The sequence below is a fragment of the Haliaeetus albicilla genome, chromosome 10 (assembly GCF_947461875.1).
Source record: "Haliaeetus albicilla chromosome 10, bHalAlb1.1, whole genome shotgun sequence".
Taxonomy (NCBI): domain Eukaryota; kingdom Metazoa; phylum Chordata; class Aves; order Accipitriformes; family Accipitridae; genus Haliaeetus; species Haliaeetus albicilla.
Window position 1 is genome coordinate 10,469,197 of NC_091492.1, and position 24,882 is coordinate 10,494,078.

General features: G+C 37.2%; 1 protein-coding gene across 1 annotated transcript in view; it reads right to left on the reverse strand.

Annotated features, from left to right (window-relative positions):
- Positions 1–498: 498 nt before the first annotated feature.
- Positions 499–24,882, reverse strand: part of CMTM4 (CKLF like MARVEL transmembrane domain containing 4) — a 42,788-nt gene continuing 18,404 nt past the window's right edge. Inside the window, exons 2-4 of the mRNA XM_069793431.1 lie at positions 23,336–23,512; positions 10,820–10,918; positions 499–9,862 (exon numbers count right to left, since the gene is read on the reverse strand). Coding sequence (XP_069649532.1) covers positions 9,689–9,862; positions 10,820–10,918; positions 23,336–23,512 — 450 coding nt within the window. The 3' untranslated portion in view covers positions 499–9,688. The remainder of the gene's footprint in view (positions 9,863–10,819; positions 10,919–23,335; positions 23,513–24,882) is intronic.

Sequence of the window (24,882 nt, forward strand, 5' to 3'; positions counted from 1 at the left end):
AAACCAAAAAAACCCAAAAAACCAAAAAAACCCAAAAAACCAAAAAAAACCAAAAAACCAAAAAAAACCAAAAAACCAAAAAAAAACAAAAAACCAAAAAAAACCAAAAAACCAAAAAACCAAAAAACCAAAAAAACAAAAAAAACCCAAAAAACCAAAAAAAAACCAAAAAACCCAAAAAAACCCAAAAAACCAAAAAAAAAAACAAAAAACAAAAACAAAAAACAAAAACAAAAAACAAAAAAAAAACCAAAACCAAAAACAACCAAAAAAAAACCCAAAAAACCCAAACAAACAAAAAAAAAAACACACACCACCAAAAAACACCCAAAAAACCCCAACCCTCAGACAGGGTAGGTTTATTTCATGTTTAACCCCTATGCCATTGTCTTGCATAGGAAGTATATTTAAGCCACGGCACTTACTGGATTATCAACTAATCAACCACAACACTTGGTATACTGAGTTTATACGTTGCCTTTACAGATGAAGACAATGTTTTAGTACTTTAATATGTCCATTTATTAAACAGGAAGTCCTTCACAAATGATTCCATACTATATTGATCAAGATAAGTGTTAGAAAACTACCATTTTCCCTACATACAAAAATACAGACTTTTACCACTATGAAGACATGATCAGAAGAGTACCATAAAAATCCATAGAGCTCAAATCTTCAAATATCAGAAAGACAGAAAGACAACTAAATTAAAAAAATTTACAAAAAGTATTGTGCCCATATACAAAAGACTAGAAAAGCAAAATGACATTTAAAACTGATAAATACACAATTTAAATTAGGCTGTAACAGTATGGATTTTAAAAACAAGACTGCTTTCTGTATTGCAAGACATTACAGTTCTTCAGCTTGTGTTTGTTTAGCATAAACGCCAACAGAAAAGAAGCACACAACATATTGAAAAAATCATTACTAGTGTAAAAAAGGAGTTGGGGGTTACGTTTTCTTGTAGAGTTACCTTGCCTTTGAAATCAGTCAAGCATTAACAGCACGACTTTCACATACAGAGCTGGAAGATGCTACACTTACACATGTAAGTTAGAGCTGACGATACTGAGAAGACAGTGATCACAGCTGGTAGGTACCGCTACGGAAAGCGTCTATTTTATCAGCTGGCCTCATGTGCAGTTTGAGAACTTCAAGAACACTTACCAAAATAATGTGAAATTGCTTCAAGGCTGTAAATTGTCTCTATATGAACATTTGCTAACTTGTGATAGTCTTCAAATCCTTGATTAGGACTTGGTGATAAATGGGTACCTGATCTGCAGTCCCCTAAGTCAATGGGGAATTTTGCCTGAGTAAGGACAACAGTCAGGTTATGCATCTGCACATAGAGTATGCTTGTAAGATTTTCCTTGGCAAAACATTACAGTTTTTCTTACTTCAAAAGCAAAACACAAGCAGACTTGTGCTCATATGATAAAAGGAAAATTGCATCCCCTTTGCTCAGCCCAAAATGGAATTCTAACCCACTGGTTCAATTAATACTTCTGAGCTGTTCACAATTACAAGTCCGCCACAGTATAGGACCTATATCCCCAAGGGATAAAGTCTTGCAGTCAGGCCTAGATGGTCCTTCCTCAGACACCATAAATCATAAATTATGAGCTAGAATCAGAATGTTTAGATTACACCTGCTATGTTTTTCTAGAGGACGCAGAATCAGCACCGAGGATACAGATATCCCACACCAAGCATCTCTTTACAGCAGTCTCAAGGAAAGAAATTTGGAGTCCCTTCTAGCGCTCATCAGCAATGTGCTTTATCTTTCAGGTAGCAGCTGAAGGCAGAGCAGAGCAAAAGTGATACAATCTTCTGATTCGCCATGAGATCAGATTTACTATTTAGTGCACAAAGGGAAGTCAATGACTACAGTAGCCATAAAACTGGTATTAGTGGAAACAAAGCACAATGAAGCCAGAAATGCATTAGTGACTCACATTACAAAAATAGTGTTTACTGGTTTAATAAATTTACATCTCTATTTTTGTGAATGACAAGTGTTTACACCACACATGGAAGGCACCCTAGGTGAAGCAGTTTTTCAGTATTTGTTTACAATTCTGTGAAAAGACATACAAAGTGTCAACTTTTGAATCAAAACTGAGCATTATAATGAGAAATAAATACATACTTTACTATTTTATTGTGGGTTCCTGAACCCTCACAAACTTCAACATATACAAATAGTTTCAAAATGACACTAACGTAGAAGAGAGTAAGCCTAGACAGATATAATGATTAGCTAAGTCATTTATTATATTATGTCATAAATGTTGTCTTAAGTATAGAAATCATTTTAAAACGCAATAAATTGGCCACAATATATAAATCAAAATATTTTTTTTAATCCAGAACTGTGATGTATGATTTAAAGCTGGATGAACTGTAGTGCTAAGATACACTCTCCCTCCACAATATCCCTCCACAATATCCCTCCACAATATCCAACAAGTAGAAACCGGTAAACATTCAAGATTAAAGTATAAACAGTAGAAAAATGAAGGTAGCAATTGTTGTAATAAAAGGGTGCTAGCCAGAACCAATTTAACCTGTAGACATCAGGATAAATGTAACATTACTAAAAATATTTAGACAATAATACTTTGGGGATTAAAAGGTTACCAAAAGTGATAAATCAGCCTAGTTAAGAGAGGGTATTTTCTTTCAAACACATGAAGGTTTTAATTAAATATGTCTATTGAGACATTTGTCCAAAGCAAAACAAATACAATACCCTGAAATTTCCCATATTCTAGACATTAGTCCGTGACAGTCAGAAGAGGCAGATGGTCATATTTCATTCTGTTACTCACATCCAGATGTTATTAAAATAGCTGTAGGGACCAGCCCCAATCAAAAAATAAGAAAAAACCCAGATACTCTGTTTATACAATCTGGCTACTGCTTTTTTAAATGCTCCTAAGTCCTCATTCTGAATTCATGAAGATAATTTCCATACCCTTCCATATATGCTAACTGGCTTTTTAAAATTTTACCCATGAAGTCCATGGTATACAGATAAAACCTTCATAGTAAACACAAAGCTCTATGTTATAAATATGTCAATCAAGGTAACTATGTATATTGTATATAAAATTAAATATCTTCTGTTTGCCAAGTATAATTTAAAAAGGAATATCTGTGGCTAGTTATAAAAAAAAAAAAATATTTATTAACCCATAAAGAGTAAAAGGCAATTTCACTAACTCATCCAGCCAGCACATCTGAAAGAGCTGCACTGGGATTCTGGATAAGTAACTTTATCTAATCACATTCTCATGATAAATAGACAACTTTCATTTCTGGGCATATATAAGAACACTTTTGAAAGCTGCATATCCCAAAAGAAAATTAGATTGTGTTGTATACTCTAAATTAAAGGCTATCATAAATCACAGTGTACACAGATTTTTTCAAGATTTTTTTTAGAATACAAATGGTTAAATTATAGACAGATTTAAAAAAGACAATGCTAAAATAAGACCAAAACAACAAAGGAACCCTTTCAAGTTGGACAGCACTGCTCTGACACTGTGAAACAGATCTATCTGGGTGGCCAAGTGGCTAACAGGGAAAACAACATACCAGGAAAAACTCCAAAGTGGCATTCAGAGATTTCCTGAATATTTGTATAAATTCATTTTTAACCAACTCCCTCTGTTAAAATGGAGAGGAATATGGCATAATTTCTAAAAAGTATTTTCAAACATTCTGCTGGGTTTCGTACCTATTTCAGTTTCATTTTTAAATTCTTACTTTTGTTGTTATTAGAATTCATATACACAACATGTATGTTGTGTATTTGCACAGTCTTTTTGAGCTTTGCTGGCCCTCCAAACAATTCATTATTTTATGCTATAGACAACAAGAACTAAGTACCCAATTTTCAGAAATGCTACATGACTGCTTTACTCATTTCAGTGGGACTGAGCAGAAATTAGTCTGAAACTATCCTGTCCTCTAGACACATAGAGCTCTTCTGATGCAAGCATCTACATTCTGCAGGTCTCTGTGAACCAACTACCACACTTCAGCTGAGCAGAAGTTATTTGATAATCACACCGATTTGTCAACATACCGCAGCTTTTAAGATGCACCATTAACGTCAGCGTAGAATCTCTCCAACTGTATTACACAGCCAGCACAGCCCAGAGTTAGGAACAGAGAAACACTTCTACACCTACTTTTACTACTGATTCAAGGTGTCTCTCTCCTTCTCTATAAAGTGCAGAAGCAATCTTCCCTTCTGCGATTGGGGATTATAAATGTTCACATATCATTTTGAAAGCACTGGATTATTAAGCATCAAGTTTGCTCTCCTTCTCACCCTTTACCACACCTCACATACATGACCAGATTGTGCCTGCCTTTTTATTTATCCTAAATACCTGCTGAAGATGTTTGGCTCCAGAGCTTTCGGCGTAAGACCTGTTCTTTATGCTCCAATTTTCACGTACAAAGCTGTTCAGTATCTGAGTAGGAGACGGCGTATTATTTTCTACACTATTTGAACTGCTATTAAGTTTGTCTGTTTAAATTATGCCCTAAAAACATTACTCTTACTTATTTTGGTGGTTCCCCCCAAAAAAACCCCAAATAAGTAGGAATGTTTACAAAGTTGTCATGAGACAAAAAAATAACAGATATAGAACAAGGACTAAGGGGGGGGGGGGGGGGGGGGAGTGTTGTATTAATAAAACCACATATTAGATAAGCATTTGCTGTGCCTGCACATCCCCAAAACAGCACAAAGGTTAACAAATACCAAATTTGTTCAGGGACCTTAAAGTTCATGAAAAACTAGTGGTTAATTCACTCGTAACAGTCCACATGCAGCTTGCAGCAGATCAATTCTCCTGCTGTGTTCCACGCTATTTTAAGAACCTGTAAGTCTGCTGTGTTAGGAAGGGGCAATCATCATATTATACAAAATAATTCACAGGGGAAAAGAAAAAGTAAAATAAGATCATCTTAGGGAAGACTGGAAACTTTCCCCAGTTTTCCCCTCTTCTTTCTAGAATCAACAATGAAATACAAATAGATAAAACAATTACAGATTGTGTAATGAGATGCACACTGAAACACATGACAAAGCCTATGAAGAAGCACCCCACATTACTGATTTTGTTTGAATTCACATGTAAGAGACATAAGAAAAAGACAAGAGGCTGCTCCCAAGGCACAGCTCATTGCTGATGCCATGCTTCTGAATACAAAGCCCATGATGAATAGCAAAGACTGAAATACAGGCATCAAATCTCTAGAGTCAGTACTTTGTCTCTCAAAAAAAGCAGAGGTAGATGAATCTCTAATCCTCTCAACCTCTAAGCATGGGGCTCCTACCAGAGAGCTTACACAGAAACACATGCAGTATACCAGCTAGCTTCAACAGCCCTAGCGAAAAGACTAACATTTCCCCCAGCACACCCAGCCCAAACATCATAAGCTACCATAAAAAGAAAGAGTACCACACTTAAGCAAAAGGACGTTGGACACAGCATTCTTATCCTCCCTATACTGAAGCAGACACTATAAGGATCAATGAAGAAGGCTTAACAAAAATTAAATAATAAAACATAAGATAGATGAGGCATGAACATACGAAATTAAAGGAACAAGTGGAGAGTAAGAAGGAATCAACTTTACTAAGAAGTGATGATACTGTCAAATCAGTTTTTAACTATGGTTTTAGAAACTCCTGTTGTAGGCAGTTTGCGTATCATTACAGGAATGTATGATGAACTCGAACTAAGGCTGACAAAACTGAGCATACATAGCACTAACAGAAAACATATATTCTCACAACCCTATACAACAATTATTATGCTGTTGCTCCAATCATACCTTATTGTTTAATCTTTTGATGTCTGTGCATAGGTTGCAAAATTTACCATCATTTCTACATGTAGAAATACATGGAGATTGCATATCTGAGGGCTTAGTTTGACGAAAGACGACTAATCAGAACCACTACAGTTTTGAGCATCCCATTCCTACAAGGTTCAACTGTTTAGCTTTAATTTAGTTTTATTTACAGTGGGTTTTGAGTCCCTTTATGTAGCTAAACAGCACTCTTCAGGACTAAAAGAAATCATGCCTATATGCTCAGCAATTACAAGCAAGACTAACTGGCTGGAAGAAGCAGTTTAATGTCACTTTTCTAAGCAAGTTTAAAAAAAAAAAATTAAACTTTCTACCCTATTTTCTTCCTTCAGAGTTTGTTTTGGTTTTGTTTGTTTGTTGGTTTTGTTTTGGTTTTTTTATGATGACTGCAGTTTGGATAACAATCTTAAAATATTACCACCTCTTCAACACACTGTGTAAAATTAAGCTGGGGGGAGGGGGGATATCAACCATGTATATATCATATGAACTTAGTGTTTCAAATTTAGTTGTCTCTCACAGCTAATTTATTTCCCTTCTATATAATCCAAAGAGTAAATAATGTCTCTGTAGAGCAATAAATGCTTAACTTAATTTTTAGACAGTATATACTATACAATACTAAAATAATCTTTGGTCCCCAAAATAAGGAAATTACAAATTTACATTTGTTTTCGTTTTACAAAGTGTATCACATAGTATTTTTTAAATTAATATTCTCTTTGAATTCTACCCTGAAAGCTGTGCTAAGCTCAAGTCATGATGCAAGTAATAAATAATGGCATACTGTTCTTAGCTCAAGAAAACTTATTTCACATGTAAATGCACTCAAGGTCATTCAGGTATACTATACTACACAATGAAGTATTATGCTGTATTAGAACTGTAACTGCACCACTCTCCATTTGTCATTCCAGCTAAAAGGTAACAAAAGCTTTTCATGATCTCACTCCAGAAAAAGCTCAGTGATGTTATCCTTTTTCTAGGTAAGGAAATGTAAGGATTTGAAAGATAACAAATTCATAAACTTATAGATGCACAAGACCTCCCACACCTCTGAAAAAAAACATAATCAGTACAGGGAGTACAGGAGAGGAACAGGGTGTTCTCTTATGTATGAACCATTTCAGTCCTTGCCATTAACCAGCAAACCTGATACATTCCTAATGAAAAACCTTTGCTATGCATCAACTAACTTCTGTTCCTTGATTTCAGATGAGGGTTCCACTCTAAAAGCATGGATCTTCTGGAGGAAAATATTCTGTATTTGAGTAGCGGGGGTTGGTTTTGGTTTTTTTAGTGTGTGGGGTTTTGGGGGTGGGGGGTTGGCATTTTTTTGTTTTGGTTTTGTTGGCTTGTTTTGTTGGGGGTTTGCAACCTTTATACAAATTGCTTTAATGCCAGTTTACAATTCCAGTCTAGGTATGCTAGTGCTACTTTTAAAAAGGTTCTTTTAATAACTGACAGTATCTACAAACTCTCCTTGCAAACTTTGCCAATACTAGGCAGAGTGCTGAAAAACAGCAGGGCTGTAACAACTGTACTGGCAATAATAAGCTTCATTATTTCATACCATACTGAACACGGAACTGTCATTTACTTTTCACGAAACACACAGTAATCCTGGTGAGACACCACCTCAATAAAACGTCAATGTTTTAAACCCAACACTAGAGGTTGGTTTATACGCTTCGATCTTTTTTAAACCGGTGTTCCCTTTGCCATTAACTTTCAATGAAGCACAATAAAATGTTACTGCAGTAACTGGGAAACCATTACTCATTAAGAAAATGCAAGTTTTCTTTAACCTCATTAGTAACTCTTTCTGAATTTTAATCTCCATCTTAACCACTAAGGTGAAATGCACAGTAGACATAGTAAATTGAAAATGAAAAATTAGTATTGTCACTGGTTTTTCACACATCAAAATAATTCTCTGTTGCTTGATACAAATATTGCAGTGTTAGGTTCACACCTGTCACTATCCCAGTTCCCTCCAGTATTAAAAAAGCCCAGGCATTTCTATTGATCTTCTGCTTGGTATAACCTGTTTATCATGTTTAAAAGTGACCCATCTGCAATGTACTCCTGTTTGTTTTTAAGACTCCAGTTAACTGCATTCATCCACTTAAGAGTACAGCTACGTAAGAACACAATGTAAAAAGTGTTCAAGTCAAAAAGCGAGAGAAATTCAGGTATACATGGAATACAGTTCCTCTAAATTCAAAGATTTCATCAGCTTACATCAGAAAGGAATTCAGCTCGAGAGATCTTCCCCTACACACACTTTCTTCATATGACATGCAGGCATGCATATGCCAAATAATGAATTACATAGATAAATACACCAATAAAAAAAAACCACAACAAAAAACCAGAAAAATATCAAGGGACATCTTCCTAATAACATTATCATATTGTCTAACCGATTACTGCAAAATTTGAGTTTTGAGTAGAGAAAATATCCTTCTCTTCACTGGAAGTACAATTAAAATAAGAAAATACCAGTTACGTAAAACTATTTCTGAACAAATCAATACAACCATATTATTCTCCAATTACCTAAACTCATTTTCCAAAGAAATATGAGGGGAAAAAATTTGCAGAAACACCTAATTAAAAAAAAGTTTTAAAAATCAGTTTTACCTACTACCAACAGTTTTCATTTTAGAAGAAACAACCAACCCTCCAAAACCAGAAATATTTATCTTACATGAATCACAATATTGCAACCTTAGAAACACTTTATAAGCACATCATTGTTTTGCTAGTTCTTGCTTACCCTAGGCTTCTCAGAAAGGTTGAACCTTAAAAACAAAAAACAAAACAAAACAAAAAAAGCAAGTCAGCCATGACTGGAATGCAAGTCTATTGGATGACGACCCCTTCGTTCTCTACTGTGCCCCTCAACCCCCTTTTCTCCACCCTGTCTCCCAAGCATATTTATCTTCCCACTTCAGAGTGAAAAACAGAATGTATCCCAACATTAGCAGATAACCACATACTTGCACTTGATGCATTATGGTGACCATTCAGTAAACGTGCTAACTGCACAAGTTCAGATCTGGCCAAGGTCATGCACGAACTGAATATGGCAATTTCACAAGTAACCCATAGGGTAACTACCTCAGCACTATATCCATCAAACAAAAAAAGTGAAACGCTTGTCCATTTCAGCTGTGTAAGTCCACCAACAGTGAAAATGCAGGAGATCTTACAGATGAGAATTGAGCTGCACTGCCAAGGCTGCATAAGGATGGATACAGAAGAGTTTGTCGGACACAATACATGGCTAAAGTTATTGCTATTTGCCCTTCACTTCCTTTTCTCGTGTTATTAAATTTACTTAGAAATTTCTTTCCTATATTAACCAACCAATGTAGCGCTAGTCTTGGTGTTTACAATAGACAAAGAAACAGTGGCAGAACATGTATATTCAGAGCTTGCACTTGGGAGAGGGAAGGAAAGTACTGTGCAGTTAATCCAAAACAATAACATACTTCAAAACATATATATATTATATATTATATAAGCTATATAATATATGTGTATATATATGTGGACATCTTAAACCAATCTTCCTTTTGAATGGCCAACATTTACTGCCTTCATGACAACAGCTGCTGACTCAATGCATCTCTGCACATATGCAGGGCTGGGCATTCTTTGCCACCATCTGATCTTCCTTTTCTTCCTTAAATAAAACAAAAACCCTTTATTCCATGAGAGAGTTAAGCACTTCTTCTTCTCCCTTTGCAGTCCCATTTGAATGTCATTTTCATGCATCCAGACGCTGAATCTCAGGGCGATGATCTACTTCTCTGGATTCTGTCCGGGCACGTATGTAATCACTGGTCTGCCGACTACTTTGTTGTCTGCTGTTCATTCGCCATTTTTTAATAGCTAAATATGTGTTCACAGCATACACTGCCATTGCCAAGAAACCAAATATCTACAAGAAGTAGAAAGAATTGTCAAAGACAATTTTTGAAAACAAGACAATAGTAGTTTCACAACAAATTCCTCAGAAGCTTAGTTTTCTACTTTATTTGCACTGACAAATCATCATGACCTGTAAAATTGATGTTGTTCTTCTTCAATGAACTACAGAATCTGCAAAAGCGACTAAGATTAATGATCCCAGAAAACAAAGTTCTCTGTCTACAAACATGACAATTAAATCCTGCAATGCAACTTCAATGGAAGAAACTCTTGTAAAGAAAAAAACGGCTCTTCATCCAACAGTTCATTCCTCAGGGTGCACATAACAGTGAATGAATGACAAGATAACAGATGACCAGTCCAGACCATCAGCCTGGTGAAGGAGCTAATTTGCAGTTCTTCCTATATGCTTCTGCAGAACTGTTGTGTGACTTTCAATGTCCAGGTTTGAAAGGAGGAAAAAAAAAAAGGGGGGGGGGGGGGGGGGGGGGTGCCAACTCAAGCACAAAATTAAGTTTCTTGACCTTACTGTTCTAGATTCAAAATCTTGAAGTACTACTATACTCACTCCACAGAACAAAAATGATCTGTAGAGAACAAAAAGAATTCAGCAAATTATGTGTAAGCAGCTCCAATTTCTTGTGAATTTTTGGCTCTATCTTTTCCATAGGCTTGCAATATAGAGCAGTATCATCTAAGCTACCAATAGAGGAAGAAGCAAGGCAAGTTCAACTGTTGAAGTGTTCTCTGCAAGTCATTTTTCTGCTTGTTCTTGCTTCCAGCTTTACAACAAACAACTCAAAGGTTGTCAATACTTTTAAAATCAGAATTACCTTATAGCCAACTGTAAAATTAGAAGTAAATTGTGATGGCAAAGGCAACAGGAGAATTCATGAACACGAGGGGAAATTTATTCTTAGTTTTAATGGCAGATAAGAGTCATATATAAAGAAGTTCAAATTCTTACCACAGCAGCAATTTCTGCTCCAGTTTTATGGTTTAAAGCAGCAAGTACTACAGAGGCAATGAAAAAGAAGAAAGTGCTGAGTCCAGTGTTGACCAGATCCTAAAAAAATAAATTCATTAGCATTACTAAACAATGATTCTTTGTTTGCTTTTATTAAGTGATGAAACAGAAGAAGGTTAGAACAAGAACTATCGCAATACTTTCCCATTTTCTATGCAGTTTACCACTTATACAAAAGAAGGCAAAGATTATTACACAGGAAACGTAGCATGTGTGCGCATTAGTCTGTGAATTGAAGTCAAACAGCATGTACACGTGAAGCACCAGTGCAGATTCTGGATGCATTACCTCGATTTCTACTGGGTTTATGAGAAAAGTACTGTCAGCATAAACAATGAGTAAAGCTGTTCTACCTCAGCTGATGCTGAACTAACCTGAGTATCAAACTCCAGCACTCCCGGAACCCCTTGTTCCCTTTCACATCACAACAGCGCTCCATGCACTGCCCAGATAACAGTCATGAATTTTTCTAGAAATTCTTTGAGGTCTTCACTGTAGAAAACTGCATATCCTATGCTATTTCTATGTATAACAGCTGCCCATATTGTGAGAATACACAGATTTTCATGTATTTATTGCATAAAATTGATGTTTCAAGCAGACATTTTAGAACATATGCACAGCAACACCCCAGGGGCACCGACGTTGAGGGAAAATTCTTGCTTTGCTCCAATCACAGAAAGATGACAGGCAACATGCAATTCAGTTATACATATGCTGCATATGTCACTTAGTGTTCAGATTATTATACTGCCAGGCCTTACATAAAGCAGGGTCATTAACACATCATTGGAACATAAGAATTCTGAATGGCAGCTATTAGCACAAGAATAATTACATCAATACAAGACTATCTGATCAGACTCGAGGAAAAAAAGACGTTCAAGAGTTGGGACTTTAAAATAAGAGAAGAAACAAAGGGCTAGATTCATTAGGGACTGGCTGTTCAGTATGTTACTCAGTGCATCTTTTACAGTTTTTTAAAACATTCGATACATATGTACACTGCACTATATGTACACTACAGAGATGTAGGAAATAACAGACTAGGTTGATAACTGAATGAATAGGTGAAGTCAGGGAGCAAGGAGGGATGTGGAGGAATCGGGAAATGGAAGTTCAGCACAAATATCCTGCAGGCACATGAAATCAGTGAGAGGTGAATACTATCATAGCCAAAAGGGATGAAAGAAAACCTGTATACAAGTTTGCTGTGCAACTTACTGTTTTGAGTTAAAGAAAAAACAAAACACCCACAAAAACACTGAACATGCCAACTCCCACCATTAAAAAAATCCCATCACCACTCTTTAATAAGAATTCAAGGACAAATTTGTTCTGCTTGACACTCTTCCTTCACAGGCAAGCCAGGCTCACTTCCTGTTCCTGCTCTTCCACTTACTACAAGTAGATTTTTTTTAATTATTTTTTTTTTATTTTATTATTTTTCCTGAAAGTGCATCTTTCGAAGTGCTATAAGAAGTTAGGCTTAGAAGCCTGAAGATATAAATCTAAACTTATTCCCTGGGTATGAATCCCTTGACTATGTTCCAGCTACATAGCACAAAGACTTTGAAAAGACCAGTGTCATCCAGCCAGCCCGAAAACATGTTTTTCTAGCCTGATTGCAGAACGCTTTAGAAAGTAATTGTAAAAACTGAGTTTCTGGCGCTGTGTTATTCACAGGGAAAACTATCTATTTTGAGGGTACTCAGCGACAGCTAAGCGTACCTGGGGATAACCTGTATGATGTATCACTGTGGCCTGCTCCTCACCTAAAAGGGGGACCTTCCCAAGAAATCTGAGAGGTTTCCATTGCTATTTCCATCCACATATTCAGATTTCATAAGCCCAGCAAGACCTAAACTATCTTACCAAACAGTAAAGAAACAAAAGCAAATTCTGCGTACTTGTCACCTCTGTTCAAGCTTACTGAAACGTTATCTGGTCCTTACAGCATCAAACAAAAGTAGATTTTTTTTTTTAAATACTTATTGCAGTTTTAATTATATAACTTCTTGCTTTGCAGAGATACAATTAAGAAATAGAGATATCGGAAAATAAATGCCACTTCACATTTTCTCCAAGTATCCTCCTCTCCAACTTTGAGTTTAGCAGCTCTAACTCTGCTTCTGAGGTTGCCAAGAAGAGCTGTGGTTCTCATCTGCACAAACCTTTTCTCACTAGAGGGGAAGTCTCACTATATATATATTTGGCTCCACAAAGAGATCTGGACAGGCTAGATCGATGGGCTGAGGCCAATCATATGAAGTTCAACAAGGCCAAGTGCTGGGTCCTGCACTTCGGTCCCGGCAACCCCATGCAGTGCTGCGGGCTTGGGGAAGAGTGGCTGGAAAACTGCCCGGCAGAGAAAGACCTAGGGGTGGCGGTTGACAGCCGGCTGAATATGAGCCAGCAGTGTGCCCAGGTGGCCAAGAAGGCCAACAGCATCCTGGCCTGCATCAGAAATAGTGTGACCAGCAGGAGCAGGGAGGTGGTTGTTCCCCTGTATTCGGCACTGGTGAGGCCGCATGTCGAGTACTGTGTTCGGTTTTGGGCCCCTCACAACAAGAAAGACATTGAGGTGCTGGAGCGTGTCCAGAGAAGGGCAACCAAGTTGGTGAGGGGCCTGGAGCACAAGTCTTATGAGGAGCGGCTGAGGGAACTGGGGTTGTTTAGTCTGGAGAAAAGGAGGCTGAGGGGAGACCTTATGGCTCTCTACACCTACCTGAAGGGGGCTGTAGTGAGGTGGGTGCTGGTCTCTTCTGTCAGGTGGCTGGAGATAGGACGAGAGGAAATGGCCTCAAGTTGAGGCAAGGGAGATTTAGGTTAGATATTAGGAAAAATTTTTTACTGAGAGGGTTGTCAAGCATTGGAATGGGCTGCCCAAGGAAGTGGTTGAGTCACCATCCCTGGAGGTATTCAAAAAGCACGTAGACAAGGTACTCCAGAACATGGTTTAGTGGGCATGGATGATGGTTGGACTCTATGATCTTGAAGGTCTTTTCCAACCTAAATTATTCTATGATTCTATATATGACAACAGATACTAGACTCAACAGTATTCAACATTTTCATCAAGTCTCTAGAGTAAACATATGTATGTCACCAAGAATGCTGAAACTAAATACCGAGGAGAGGGTAGCTATGCTCTTGAGTAATTTAAAACAAAATAAAAAATTAGTTCAACCCAAGGTCAAGTTGGGTATTTTACTACCAGAGTACATCTGCCACCTGCAGGAAAGACCTGCAGAATGGAGACAAAATCCTAGAAGAAATAACTCAGAACTTGGTAATTACAGTAGGTGAGCATCTCAAGATGTGATGCCATGACAAAAAAAAGGGAGAAAAAGCACTTATACATTCCTTCGGACATATGGACACAATAGGTGTAAGGTGGTAATCTTACCTTTGCAAGGGACACTGGAATGCTTCATCCTGTTGCGGTATCCACATTTTTAAAAGAATGTTGAAAAATTGGACAGGGTACAGAGAAGAGCCACAGAAGTTATTTAAAAGGAGGAGAAAATTTCTCACAGTATGAATCAAAGAACCTAAACTGCTTTGAATATTAAAAAGATTGAGCTGTGTACATGAAGACTCCAGTGTTCACATAATAAAAAAATACTAGCGGTTTTAAAAGTTTAACATAGAAAAGCACAACAAAACTAATAGTATAACAAAATTAACAGCTGCAAAGTTAAGACAAAAGTCATATTCAAAATGAAGTAAATTTTAATTGTAAGGAAGCTAACCATCAGAACAACCAACCAAAGATGTGCTTAATATTCCACCTTTTCACTTTTTATAATCCAGATTATGTTTTTTCAGACACACATTTTGTACTTCCTTAGTACCATACTTAAAGACTAAGTGGATGACACATAATGCTCTATGATTTATGAAGTCAGATGTGCTTATTAATTAATCCTGCCAACCTCTAACTTTTTGAATCTGTCAGCTTGATCATCTTGCCAAAGGAGAATAGTATAAGCAAGATGGCTAGACCTATCCACAACATGACAGACATTATCATGTATCTCCATGCTACATATTGACTTGAAGGCTTCTTTTAAGTTTAAGATACTGCAGAATATGAAATACTGCTGAAATTAGACCGCTGGTGGCTTTGTCATGATTTTTCCAGAAAACCAAAGATGCAACTATGTTAGAAACTGTCATCATCACTGACATTTTGTTTTATTGTACTCTTTACAAAGAACATCAAATTTGTCCATGCAAAGAATCCAATCAAGCCTCCATCTTGAGGCTCCAATTCATTTGTTTCTGCAATTCCATTTTCCCTCTTCAGGTCAAAATCTTTTAAGGTAATTAATAATTGATTCACATTCATACAATAAGGCTGGTTTCTTAAAAAGCTAGAACTAACACAATCTTTCATATCTACAGATCAGATTGTTTGGAGCTTAAGGAGCAATGACACTTATCAATAACACTGTCATGCAGATATGTAACGGTAACACCACAGATACAAATATCAGTGGCGGTTTTTAATTCAAAATTTGGTACTTACTACTTAGAGCAAAAAGATAAGAAAAGAAAAAATACAATGGTTTTGGACGAAGCCAAAGCAGAAACAAAAGAGAACGAAAATGAACTACAGCAAGAATTCAAGAAGTAAAGGACACTCCCTAAAATAATGTAGCTTTTTTCCACGTAAGAGAAAATGAATAATTGTGACAATAAAAAGAATAAACTAATTGAAAAAAGATGAGCTGTTTCAAATCTGGCCATGATGTAGCTGAAGTTCTTGCTATTATATTTATAGACAAAGTAAAAACCACATCACACAGATAGAAGAATTTCTGCTGAAATTACAGCAACCTCATGAGACAGTATGCTGTGCCATAAAATACTGTACAAAGCTGCCATCCATAACAGAGAATAAAATCTATGAGCTGAATGAAATCCACTCTAGACTGCTGCTGCTCCCTTTCTCCTTTCCAAAATGATTTAAAATTAAAGACTGACTTCTGGTCACTTGCTAGTTATTTGCAAGTCATTCTGTTCAGTCACCACTGGTCCTATTAACCCAAAGGAGAGTATTCAAGGACGTATATTTGCTACCATCACCAGCTATCTGTCCCACTCAGAAGGAGTGTAAGGCAGAGGAGGCAACTTAACTTGTGGATGAAGATGCATTTATGCCAAGACAGCATTTTATACTAAAAAAAGGTGAGGCTTTTGTTCTGCTGATTCTGCTGTAAAGGTGGGAAACTCTAGAAAAGTGGACAGCACCCTACAGTCTTTTGTTTTTAAGGGTCTGGGCAGGTATGGTTCCTGGATTAATGAGGATGGAAAAGCTGAATTACTGCTGTGAATGAGAGGTCTGTTAACAGACCTGAAAACTCCCATTAAGTAGCTCCTGAAAGCTGGAAGGAACATCAGCTTCGAAAGCTTCTGTTTAGTCCTCCAGATTGGTACATTACCAGGAGTTGGCTCTGACACTCAGAGGCATCAGTAATATCGACGTGCCTTTATCCATCACTCTCCATGACTTCACATGCAAACTTTTCAGAGACCTTCAATCAAAATACATGCTTTGCCTTATTATCCTGATTTCGTGGTGAAGTAAGACTGCACAAGTGGCCAGGTACTATTTAAAAGGGAGACAGTGCCATATGGCAATTGTAATTTGTATAAACAAAAACATGACATTTAAACTGGTGGTTGCTTTTGTCATTTGCTTTTTGAAATCCAAGAGTTTACATCAGATGGAGTTTAAAGCAGCTAAATGAATGTAATCTGGAAAAGAAGCCTGCATGTGTCAACGGCTTGACTTTGTCACAAAAGGTGACAGAAGTTAGTGGCCTGCTGCTGTCCAGGTTATTTTCCACGAAAGAGACAGCTGAAAGTAGCATTTCCTTTCAGCTCTGTTTGGGTTTTGGTGGCTTGTTTTTCAGCTAGCAGGGGAAGGAAAAAGGAGTGTGGTTACTGACTGACTTTTTTGTTGGTTTTCTGTTGTTGGGGTTTTTTGTTCTGGGTTGGTTTTTTGTTTGGTTGGTTGGTTTGTTTGTTTTTTTGTACAATGCCCATAATTTTTCCTCCAACCAGTACTTTACTTGCAAGGTTCAGGAAATTTGTCCCTTGTTTTTACAGGAAGCTATCAATTTGAAATTTACAAACAAACCAGTCAGTCCTCTGAACCAAGCACCTCTGGTCAAACTCCCATAATTTTACTCTACAATCATATTATTAAACATTGTATGAGTATTTTGCACCACAATTAAAAATGGAAACATGGTTTCTCAAGCGAAAATAAGTCCTAGGTAGAAAGAACCAAATTAACTGTATGAGCATTAATTCCCATCTCTTTTTTTTCCTCATTTGTTTAGGCTTACAAAGGTATGGGAGCCTTTACTCAAACACTAGATTCTGCTACTCCAAGATTCACATAAGCATCACTTTGTCCTGATAAAATAGTCCACGACCGGCAGTTTCAGAAATATGTTAGTGACCCAGAGGGCTGGATTCACACTGTGCAAACAGAGGTATCTTAGTGCCCATCTCACAGCATGGGGCTACACTGCCTGCCCCATGCAGGACTGAAGGTCCCAGTGGGTCCCATGTCACACACAGCAGCCCCCAAAAGTCTCTAGCATTTATCTGCAGGTGCTCCTGTTCAGGCACTTCGATCTAGTCCCAGGTGTCTGGCACTTCCTGGAAATCAGTTCTACTTCCAGGATCTCAAGCAAAGTATGTCAAAAAAAATCTGAATTAACACAAGTGACTTTCAAAGACCTTAGTCAGTTCTCCAAAAGGTCAGGGACAAGCTATGATTTTGAAGAAATGGAAGAAGTGGCTTCAAAATCAAGATTCATATGATTTTCTTCTTATTTCTAACTATTTTTGAGTTGGCTTACAGGTTCTGTTAAATGTAGTAACTCTGCTGTAAATGACAAAACATGTTCCTGAATGAATGCTTCCACAATCCCCATTTCATTTTGGTTTCCTGAAGATCACCTATTTCCCTCTCACTTCTTTCTTAGCTTCTCCTCACTGCTTTCCCTGCATTTTTTCCTCCAATAAGCAGTCCTGCACACAGACAGGACCAGCAGTTATTGTCACAAAGCAACAGACCTTACTAGCAATAACTACCAAATCATGTAATATTTCTTGTATTTAAAAATTGTGTTTCTATTTCTTACAGAATAGTGCATCATCTCCACCATGCTGCACCAAATGAGAACTGTCCATGAAGAGCACTAACCCAGAGAAAATTAATTCTGATTTTTTTTTTAATTCATAAAATATTCACTTTTATCCTTAATAGGTATTGCTATTTTGACAGCAGTATACATAAAAGCGAAGGATGACTGGCTTAATTTCTCATTCAACAGCTAAGCCAAAGAAAACCAAGAGTTTTTTCTGAAACAAAAGGGGTAAAAAATAAATCTTAAAAAAAAAAAGAAAAAAGAAATCAAGATTGCCCTGTGAAGGCCTTTGAACTACAGCTTTGTAATTACATTCTTCAGAGCCAAGGCTGGCACAAGACAGTCTGTCATTCTGGCACCGCATCAAATTTTCTGCCAGGTACTTCAAGCATCAGTTGCTTGCACACAACGTTTCATCACTGCAACAACTGAAACAAACCCAACCTTGTAAGGATGATGAAACAAGTTTTCCGGCAGCACAAAATAAAACCACTGATCTATGTCTTCTAAGAGACACACCTGACTCCTCATGTTTCTTCCCTGTAGCAGTGCTTCCTCGGGACTGAGTCCAGGCTAATAAGCACAGTGGAACTCTAATTAAAGTTTTTGCTGTGCTCAGTTCTGTGCCTCATCTTTGAGGCTGCTCTAGGCTGAAAAATTCTACATTCACACACACACACAAAATACACTACCAGAGCTCCAGTGGATGTATTAAGACAAAAATTTTTTTAAAATCAATGGTCAAAATCCATTGGAAGATATTTTTTCCTACACACAGACAACAATAGTCCATTCTACTGGCTGATTATGCAATGATTACATCTGTAATGACTGGGATTTCTCTCAACATACAAACTCTCATCCAAGAGACACCGTCAAATTCCGGTATTCTCAGCTGTTTGCCATCACTTTTCCCCCTCCCCAAGTCACCTCAGTTGCCAGCCCTGAAAAAAAGGTACCGCAGCATTACAGTGGATCCACTCTGCAGTGACAGTAATTGTCAGAAAGCCTGGCAAACCACATGCAAATTCACCAGAACACCAAAGTTACTACAAACACTTCTGTTAGCTTTCCTACCTGTCCCGGTTTTGGCCGGGATAGAGTTAATTTTCTTTCTAGTAGCTGGTATAGTGTTGTTTTGGATTCAGTGTAAGAAGAATCTTGGTAACACACTGATGTCTTCAGTTGTTGCTAAGTAGTGTTTATACTAAGTCAAGGATTTTCCAGCTTCTGATGCCAAGCCAGCAAAAAGGCTGGAGGGGCTCAAGAATTTGGGAGGGGACACAGCCAGGACAGCTGACCCAAACTGGCCAAAGGGGTATTCCATACCACGTGATGTCATGACCAGTATATAAACTGGGTAGTTGGCCTGGTAGGGATTGCTGCTTGGGACCTAACTGGGCATCAGTCGGCAAGTGGTGAGCAATTGCATTGTGTATCACTTGTATATTCCAATTCTTTTATTGTCATTTAATTATTGTTATCATTATCATTATTAGTTTCTTCCTTTCTGTCCTATTAAACTGTTCTTATCTCAACCCATGAGTTTTACTTTTTTTTTTTCTCCTTATTCTCTCCCCCATCCCACTGGGTGGGGGGGAAGTGAGCGAGCAGCTGCATGGCTGGGGTTAAACCATGACACTACCCCAATCCCTACTTCTAGAAGGCCATGTCATACACACAGTTTGGTTCCAAGATCTTAAGCTCTCCCTGTATATCACATGAGATTCAAATAAAGAATTTTAAAAAAAAGTAATTTAGCCAAACACAAAATTATAGCAAACATTCGATTACTAGTTAACCCTGAAAACAAACATTTCAAAGCAGCAGCTCATCAGTTAAGCAGGAATCTCTGCTATGGTGCGTTCTTCATTCCCCTATGCCACTTGCTAGTCTCCTTGCAGAATAGGCTCCCTTTGAGCTGCGAAGCATAAAGGAAATGGAAATTTCCACTGACAGGTTCCCTAGCTTTTGCATTTTTGCATAATATTGATAGTGCTGCACAACACAGACAAGTGACTGTTCTTTCATCTTACTGTAACAGACCTGCCTCTTTCCAACACACCCAGGCAAGGTTCTTTTCTGGCCTCACCATCGTGACATTTCTTTCATGTTTACCTCAGGAAAATATGAAAATGCTTGGCAAGTCTCTAATTAGGGTCAAAACAAAGCTCTTTTCCCCACATGGCTAAAAATATATATTTAAAAAAATTTAGTAAATTTGCATATCTGTTAGATGCTAGTATAAACTTATCCATATTTTCATTCCAACCAAGGACAGTGGACGTTAGACAATATCCAGAATGCATTAGAAATAAGTCTAATTTGAATAAAGTACTAAAGAAAACAATCCTGTGTTGGACAACAGCAGTTAATGGCCTTGTACTTTCTAATATGTAGGATCATTTGAAAGCAAATGGTTTCAAATGGTTCCTACGAAGTTTGTGCCAGTGCTGTGTTTAAAGAAAGACTTCTTCCTAAATTTAAGACCATTAAATTCTTTCAAGCACTGTAACAAGCCTCTTCTTCTCACAGAGCTTCTAAAAGCAAGTTTGAGATTTTTCACAAGGGAAATACCCACTATAAAGCCATGCATACTTTTTTAAAGCTTGTATATTAATGAATTCATACATAAGCAGGAGCAATGTCCTCCTAAAGCATTCAGAGTGTGATAGTCTGTTGCTCAGAAACTGTGGTAACTCTGTCATGTACAGAAGCTGCAAACCTATCAAAAGAACCATCAAAACACAAGAAAGTACTAAATATTGAAAGAGACAAATAATGTATGAATATATATCCAAATTGTAAAGAATACAATGCCAAAATAAGCCAAAACCAACATTCAGCCACAACTCTACATCTTTAAATTTCCTACTAACTTTGCCAAAGTAATCTCCCATAGGTGTTTTATCAGCAGCCTTCGATCTCCCACTCTGTACACACAACAGCAGAATACAGCTGAATAATGAAGATACTCCCACACTCCTCTCAGAGTAACAGCCCTATTAGAATAATGACTGTTAAAATCACTAAGCAATACCAGGAAGAAGGATAGTCTTATCAGTTAATGGAAGTCAGAAACTTCCAGTTCTCTTCTCACTTCTGTTAGAGGTCTTTGGTATAATGATGGAAGAAGCATTTCATCTTCAGTACATAACTGAAAGAATGAGACTTGCGAGATCATGACAATTAACTTCTACTGCTGTTGATCTGGCAATGTGAACCAAAGCAAAGGCATTTTCAGTGTATTCCATTTGCCTTTCAAGTTGAACCCTGACCGCATCATGTTGCTCCATGCTGTTTAGGTAGGGGATTCAGAGTGTGATCATTGCCCTAAAAACCAAAATACTTCACTTAAAAAAAAAAAAAAAAACACCAAAAAAAACCCAAAACAAAAACCACACCACAACTGGTTGGATTTTTAAGCCCTCTCTTCTCTAAAGATCTCTAACAGAGTGCTATGCAGAGACAAGTAACACTGCACTCAAAAGTGGCAATTCTTGTCACTCAAATACCGTCAAGAAGTCAGAGTAACTGAAAGGACCTACCAGTTACACACCGTTATCTACTGCACTATTTGGGGGGAAAGGCAGAGAACTGCATTTAGGCTTCTGAATTATGTATATTTTCAACATATTGTCAAAGTGTTCTGGTAGCCAGTAAAAGCGTGCCACAGGGCTCAACAACAGAACAAAAAGGTACAGACATGCAGAACCAAGGGTATGCAAAGTCATTAAACTGACTCTTCCAGAGATACAACTTCAACTCAGTCATGGACACCATGCATACTACTCTGTGGTCTCTTGATAAAAAGTCTTGGTCAAACATACTTTGAACATAAGCCAGATATAGTATTCACTGAAACCACTCGCATCGCACCAGGAAAACCATCATGTATTTCATTTGACACTGATGCACTTACACATGCTTGTTATCATGCACTTGTACATCCTACTAGCATGTAGAGAACTGTGTGGTATAAAAAGATGGTCTTCAATTGCTGTTATCAACTATCAGGCTGTTGCGATGCTCATTAAACAACCAAGCTGGCAACAGAAACAGAGACTACCTTCCCTCTGCAGCTGCTGTTTTTCAGCTTGCCAGGAAGATAAGTGGTGACAATACTGGCAGAATGGAGACAAAAGGAGCAAAGGCAAGACAACCCAGTAACATTCCAGTGGATCCACTGGTTTTGTTTTGCAAGCCACCTGGACCTCCCCCACCTACAGTCACAGTTCTCAGTCCATCTAATCTATCTACTAAGTACTCTTAGGAAGAGGTCCTCAATAGAGCATGCATATACATGCCCAGGGTACAAAGCATTATCTAATTCCACATTCCAGTCTCATTTTTAGACATCATTTAGGCTTATAAACAGTTACTGCAAATGTGCAAATAGCAACATTAATAAATTACATTAAAAACAAATCAAAAAAATCACACAGAAGCCTAAAAACCTCTGTGACTGGTCTCCAACAGTACTTACAAAATTACTGTTATAAAATAAAACAGAACATAGGCACATACGTATCCGTACTGTCCAAAGAAGTTGATATAAATATTGTCCTTGAAGCTGACAGATCTTTTGCTAGAGTGACTTAACATGTTGATTTTGCAACCTGTGTTTATGCAACCCAATCTGAAAGTTTAACTCATAATACAGCATGGAAATAGAGACTTGTATAAAAGGAATGTGCACTGCCAGCAGTTCTCTTCCTAAAACTCTTCATATCTGAGAGCACATTAAGCATTGCTAGTCAATGTTTAAGTTAGGTGTGCAAGCAATTCAAAACACCTGATTTTCACAGAAAGCACATAATTTTTTACACTACTACTGGATGATTGTATTAATCTGTGTAAGAAAATATATGTAGCATGGCTGTCCTCACCAAAAAAAAAACCAACCACAAAAAAACCAGCTTGAGCGAACAACAGGCTACTGTAAATACAGCATCTGTCAAAGTTAAATAACTACAGGCTGCATTTTTATCCACTTCATCCACAAACAGTAATTGCTGGCATTAGCAGGAAGTTTTTCCTTCCAAAAAGAATCTACTAGAAGACAATTTTAGTTCTATTTAATGTAGTTTAATCTTGCTACATTTCAAAGCTCATTCTGCTATTAGCGTTCAAAATCAATATAAGTAAAATATATACTTTACTCAGCATAAAGAACACTCATACACAATCTTAAACAACAGTAGAAAGTAAAGTTCAAAGACGAAACTTAAAAACAGATTTGCAGCTATTTTTAACAGAGTGAGGATTTGTATGAACTTACAGTAAGATTCCAGTTGATCTGTGGTATTCTTGTGTGAAGATTTAGACTGAACATAAGCAACAGAACTCCAGTAACCACCAATGCACTACAGCTCACAAACTCAAAGAAATAAAGGCCTTCGCAAGGGGAGCATTCCATGATGGTCTCTATGCAGATGAATGCAATCAGTGCCAAAACCTAGGAAGAAAAACAAGTGGAAAAAATATAAATAGATTTCCACATTTTGAAAGTAGCCACAAGTATTCCTGAAATTTCCATTGGGAACATGATCAGTTTACACTCAGGAATGTGTGATTTTAGTTTATAACAGGGCACTGTCTAAAGAGCAAAAACAAAAGCAAATTAATGCAAGACTTTCTGGAAATCTCCTGTTCAACAAAGTATATTTCAGCAAAATTACACAGAGTCTAACATCAAAATGACTGAGACACCCAGAAAGGCATGAAGCCCCTTCAGGCCATTGGCTTATGCAAACACCACCTCAAACATTTTATTTCATTTTTCACTCATGATATACTATTCCAAAACTTTAAGATGGAATGCATGTGTCTATTGGCCCAACCTCAAGTTAAATTAGATAGTATTAATATAGTGTGATTGTGAAAGACATTACAATAAAGCTATTCTTTAAAATTCATTACCAACTTGGGATCTAAATAAATTCAAAGTAGAATAGATTCAGGATCCCTACCAGCCTCCAAAAATCCAGTTTTCCTGTTTTTTATCATCAATATGCTGTATATCATACAAAAATGTATTTTATCATTCCCTTGTAAGACAGTATGAGCAGCTAATAGATGAAGGAAGAACTCCTGGTGCTGCAAATGCATACATCTAACTGGGATAATGGTTAATCACACTAAATTCAGAAGCTATCTTGGTAGAGTTAACACAAACGCAGATTTTTGCAAGACAAGAGTTTAATTTACTATTTAGGATAAAACAGTGAAACTCACTATCCTTAAAAAAATCTGCCCAATGGACAAAACTAAAATATATAAAAACCATACACCATTATTAGCTATCACTGACAGCTACCACTTAGATACCATTAGATACCACTGATTACCTACCACAGAGTATTCAACTTACACATGTAAGTCTACGTTTCAAACTGATTCTTCTTTAAATATAACTGGTAAAAGAAAAACAGTTGCATGGACAGTTTTGTTTTGGTTTTTGTTTTTTTTTTAATTTTCCATGGCAAGCAAGGAAGGCCTTAAGAGTGTTTTGCTTTGGTTTTCAAGACAATACCACCACCCCCCACCCACTTACATTTTTCAGAAGGAATTCACTTTTTTTGCTCTGCCACAAAATTCTAACGAGACTGTAGTAAGGCACTTCAATTTGAGGATGAAGAACTCTGGGAGATAGCCTCCTCAGAGGTAAATATTCCATAATTTGAAGGTTTTGCACAAACAAAACCCAAGTTTAAAAGATTGACAGAAGCTACAATACAAATCAGTTTCTGCTAAATCCTTCTTCACCAATTCCAATAATGTTTTGCAGATAGTTTCTTCCAGCACTTTCTATGCTTCATCCATTAA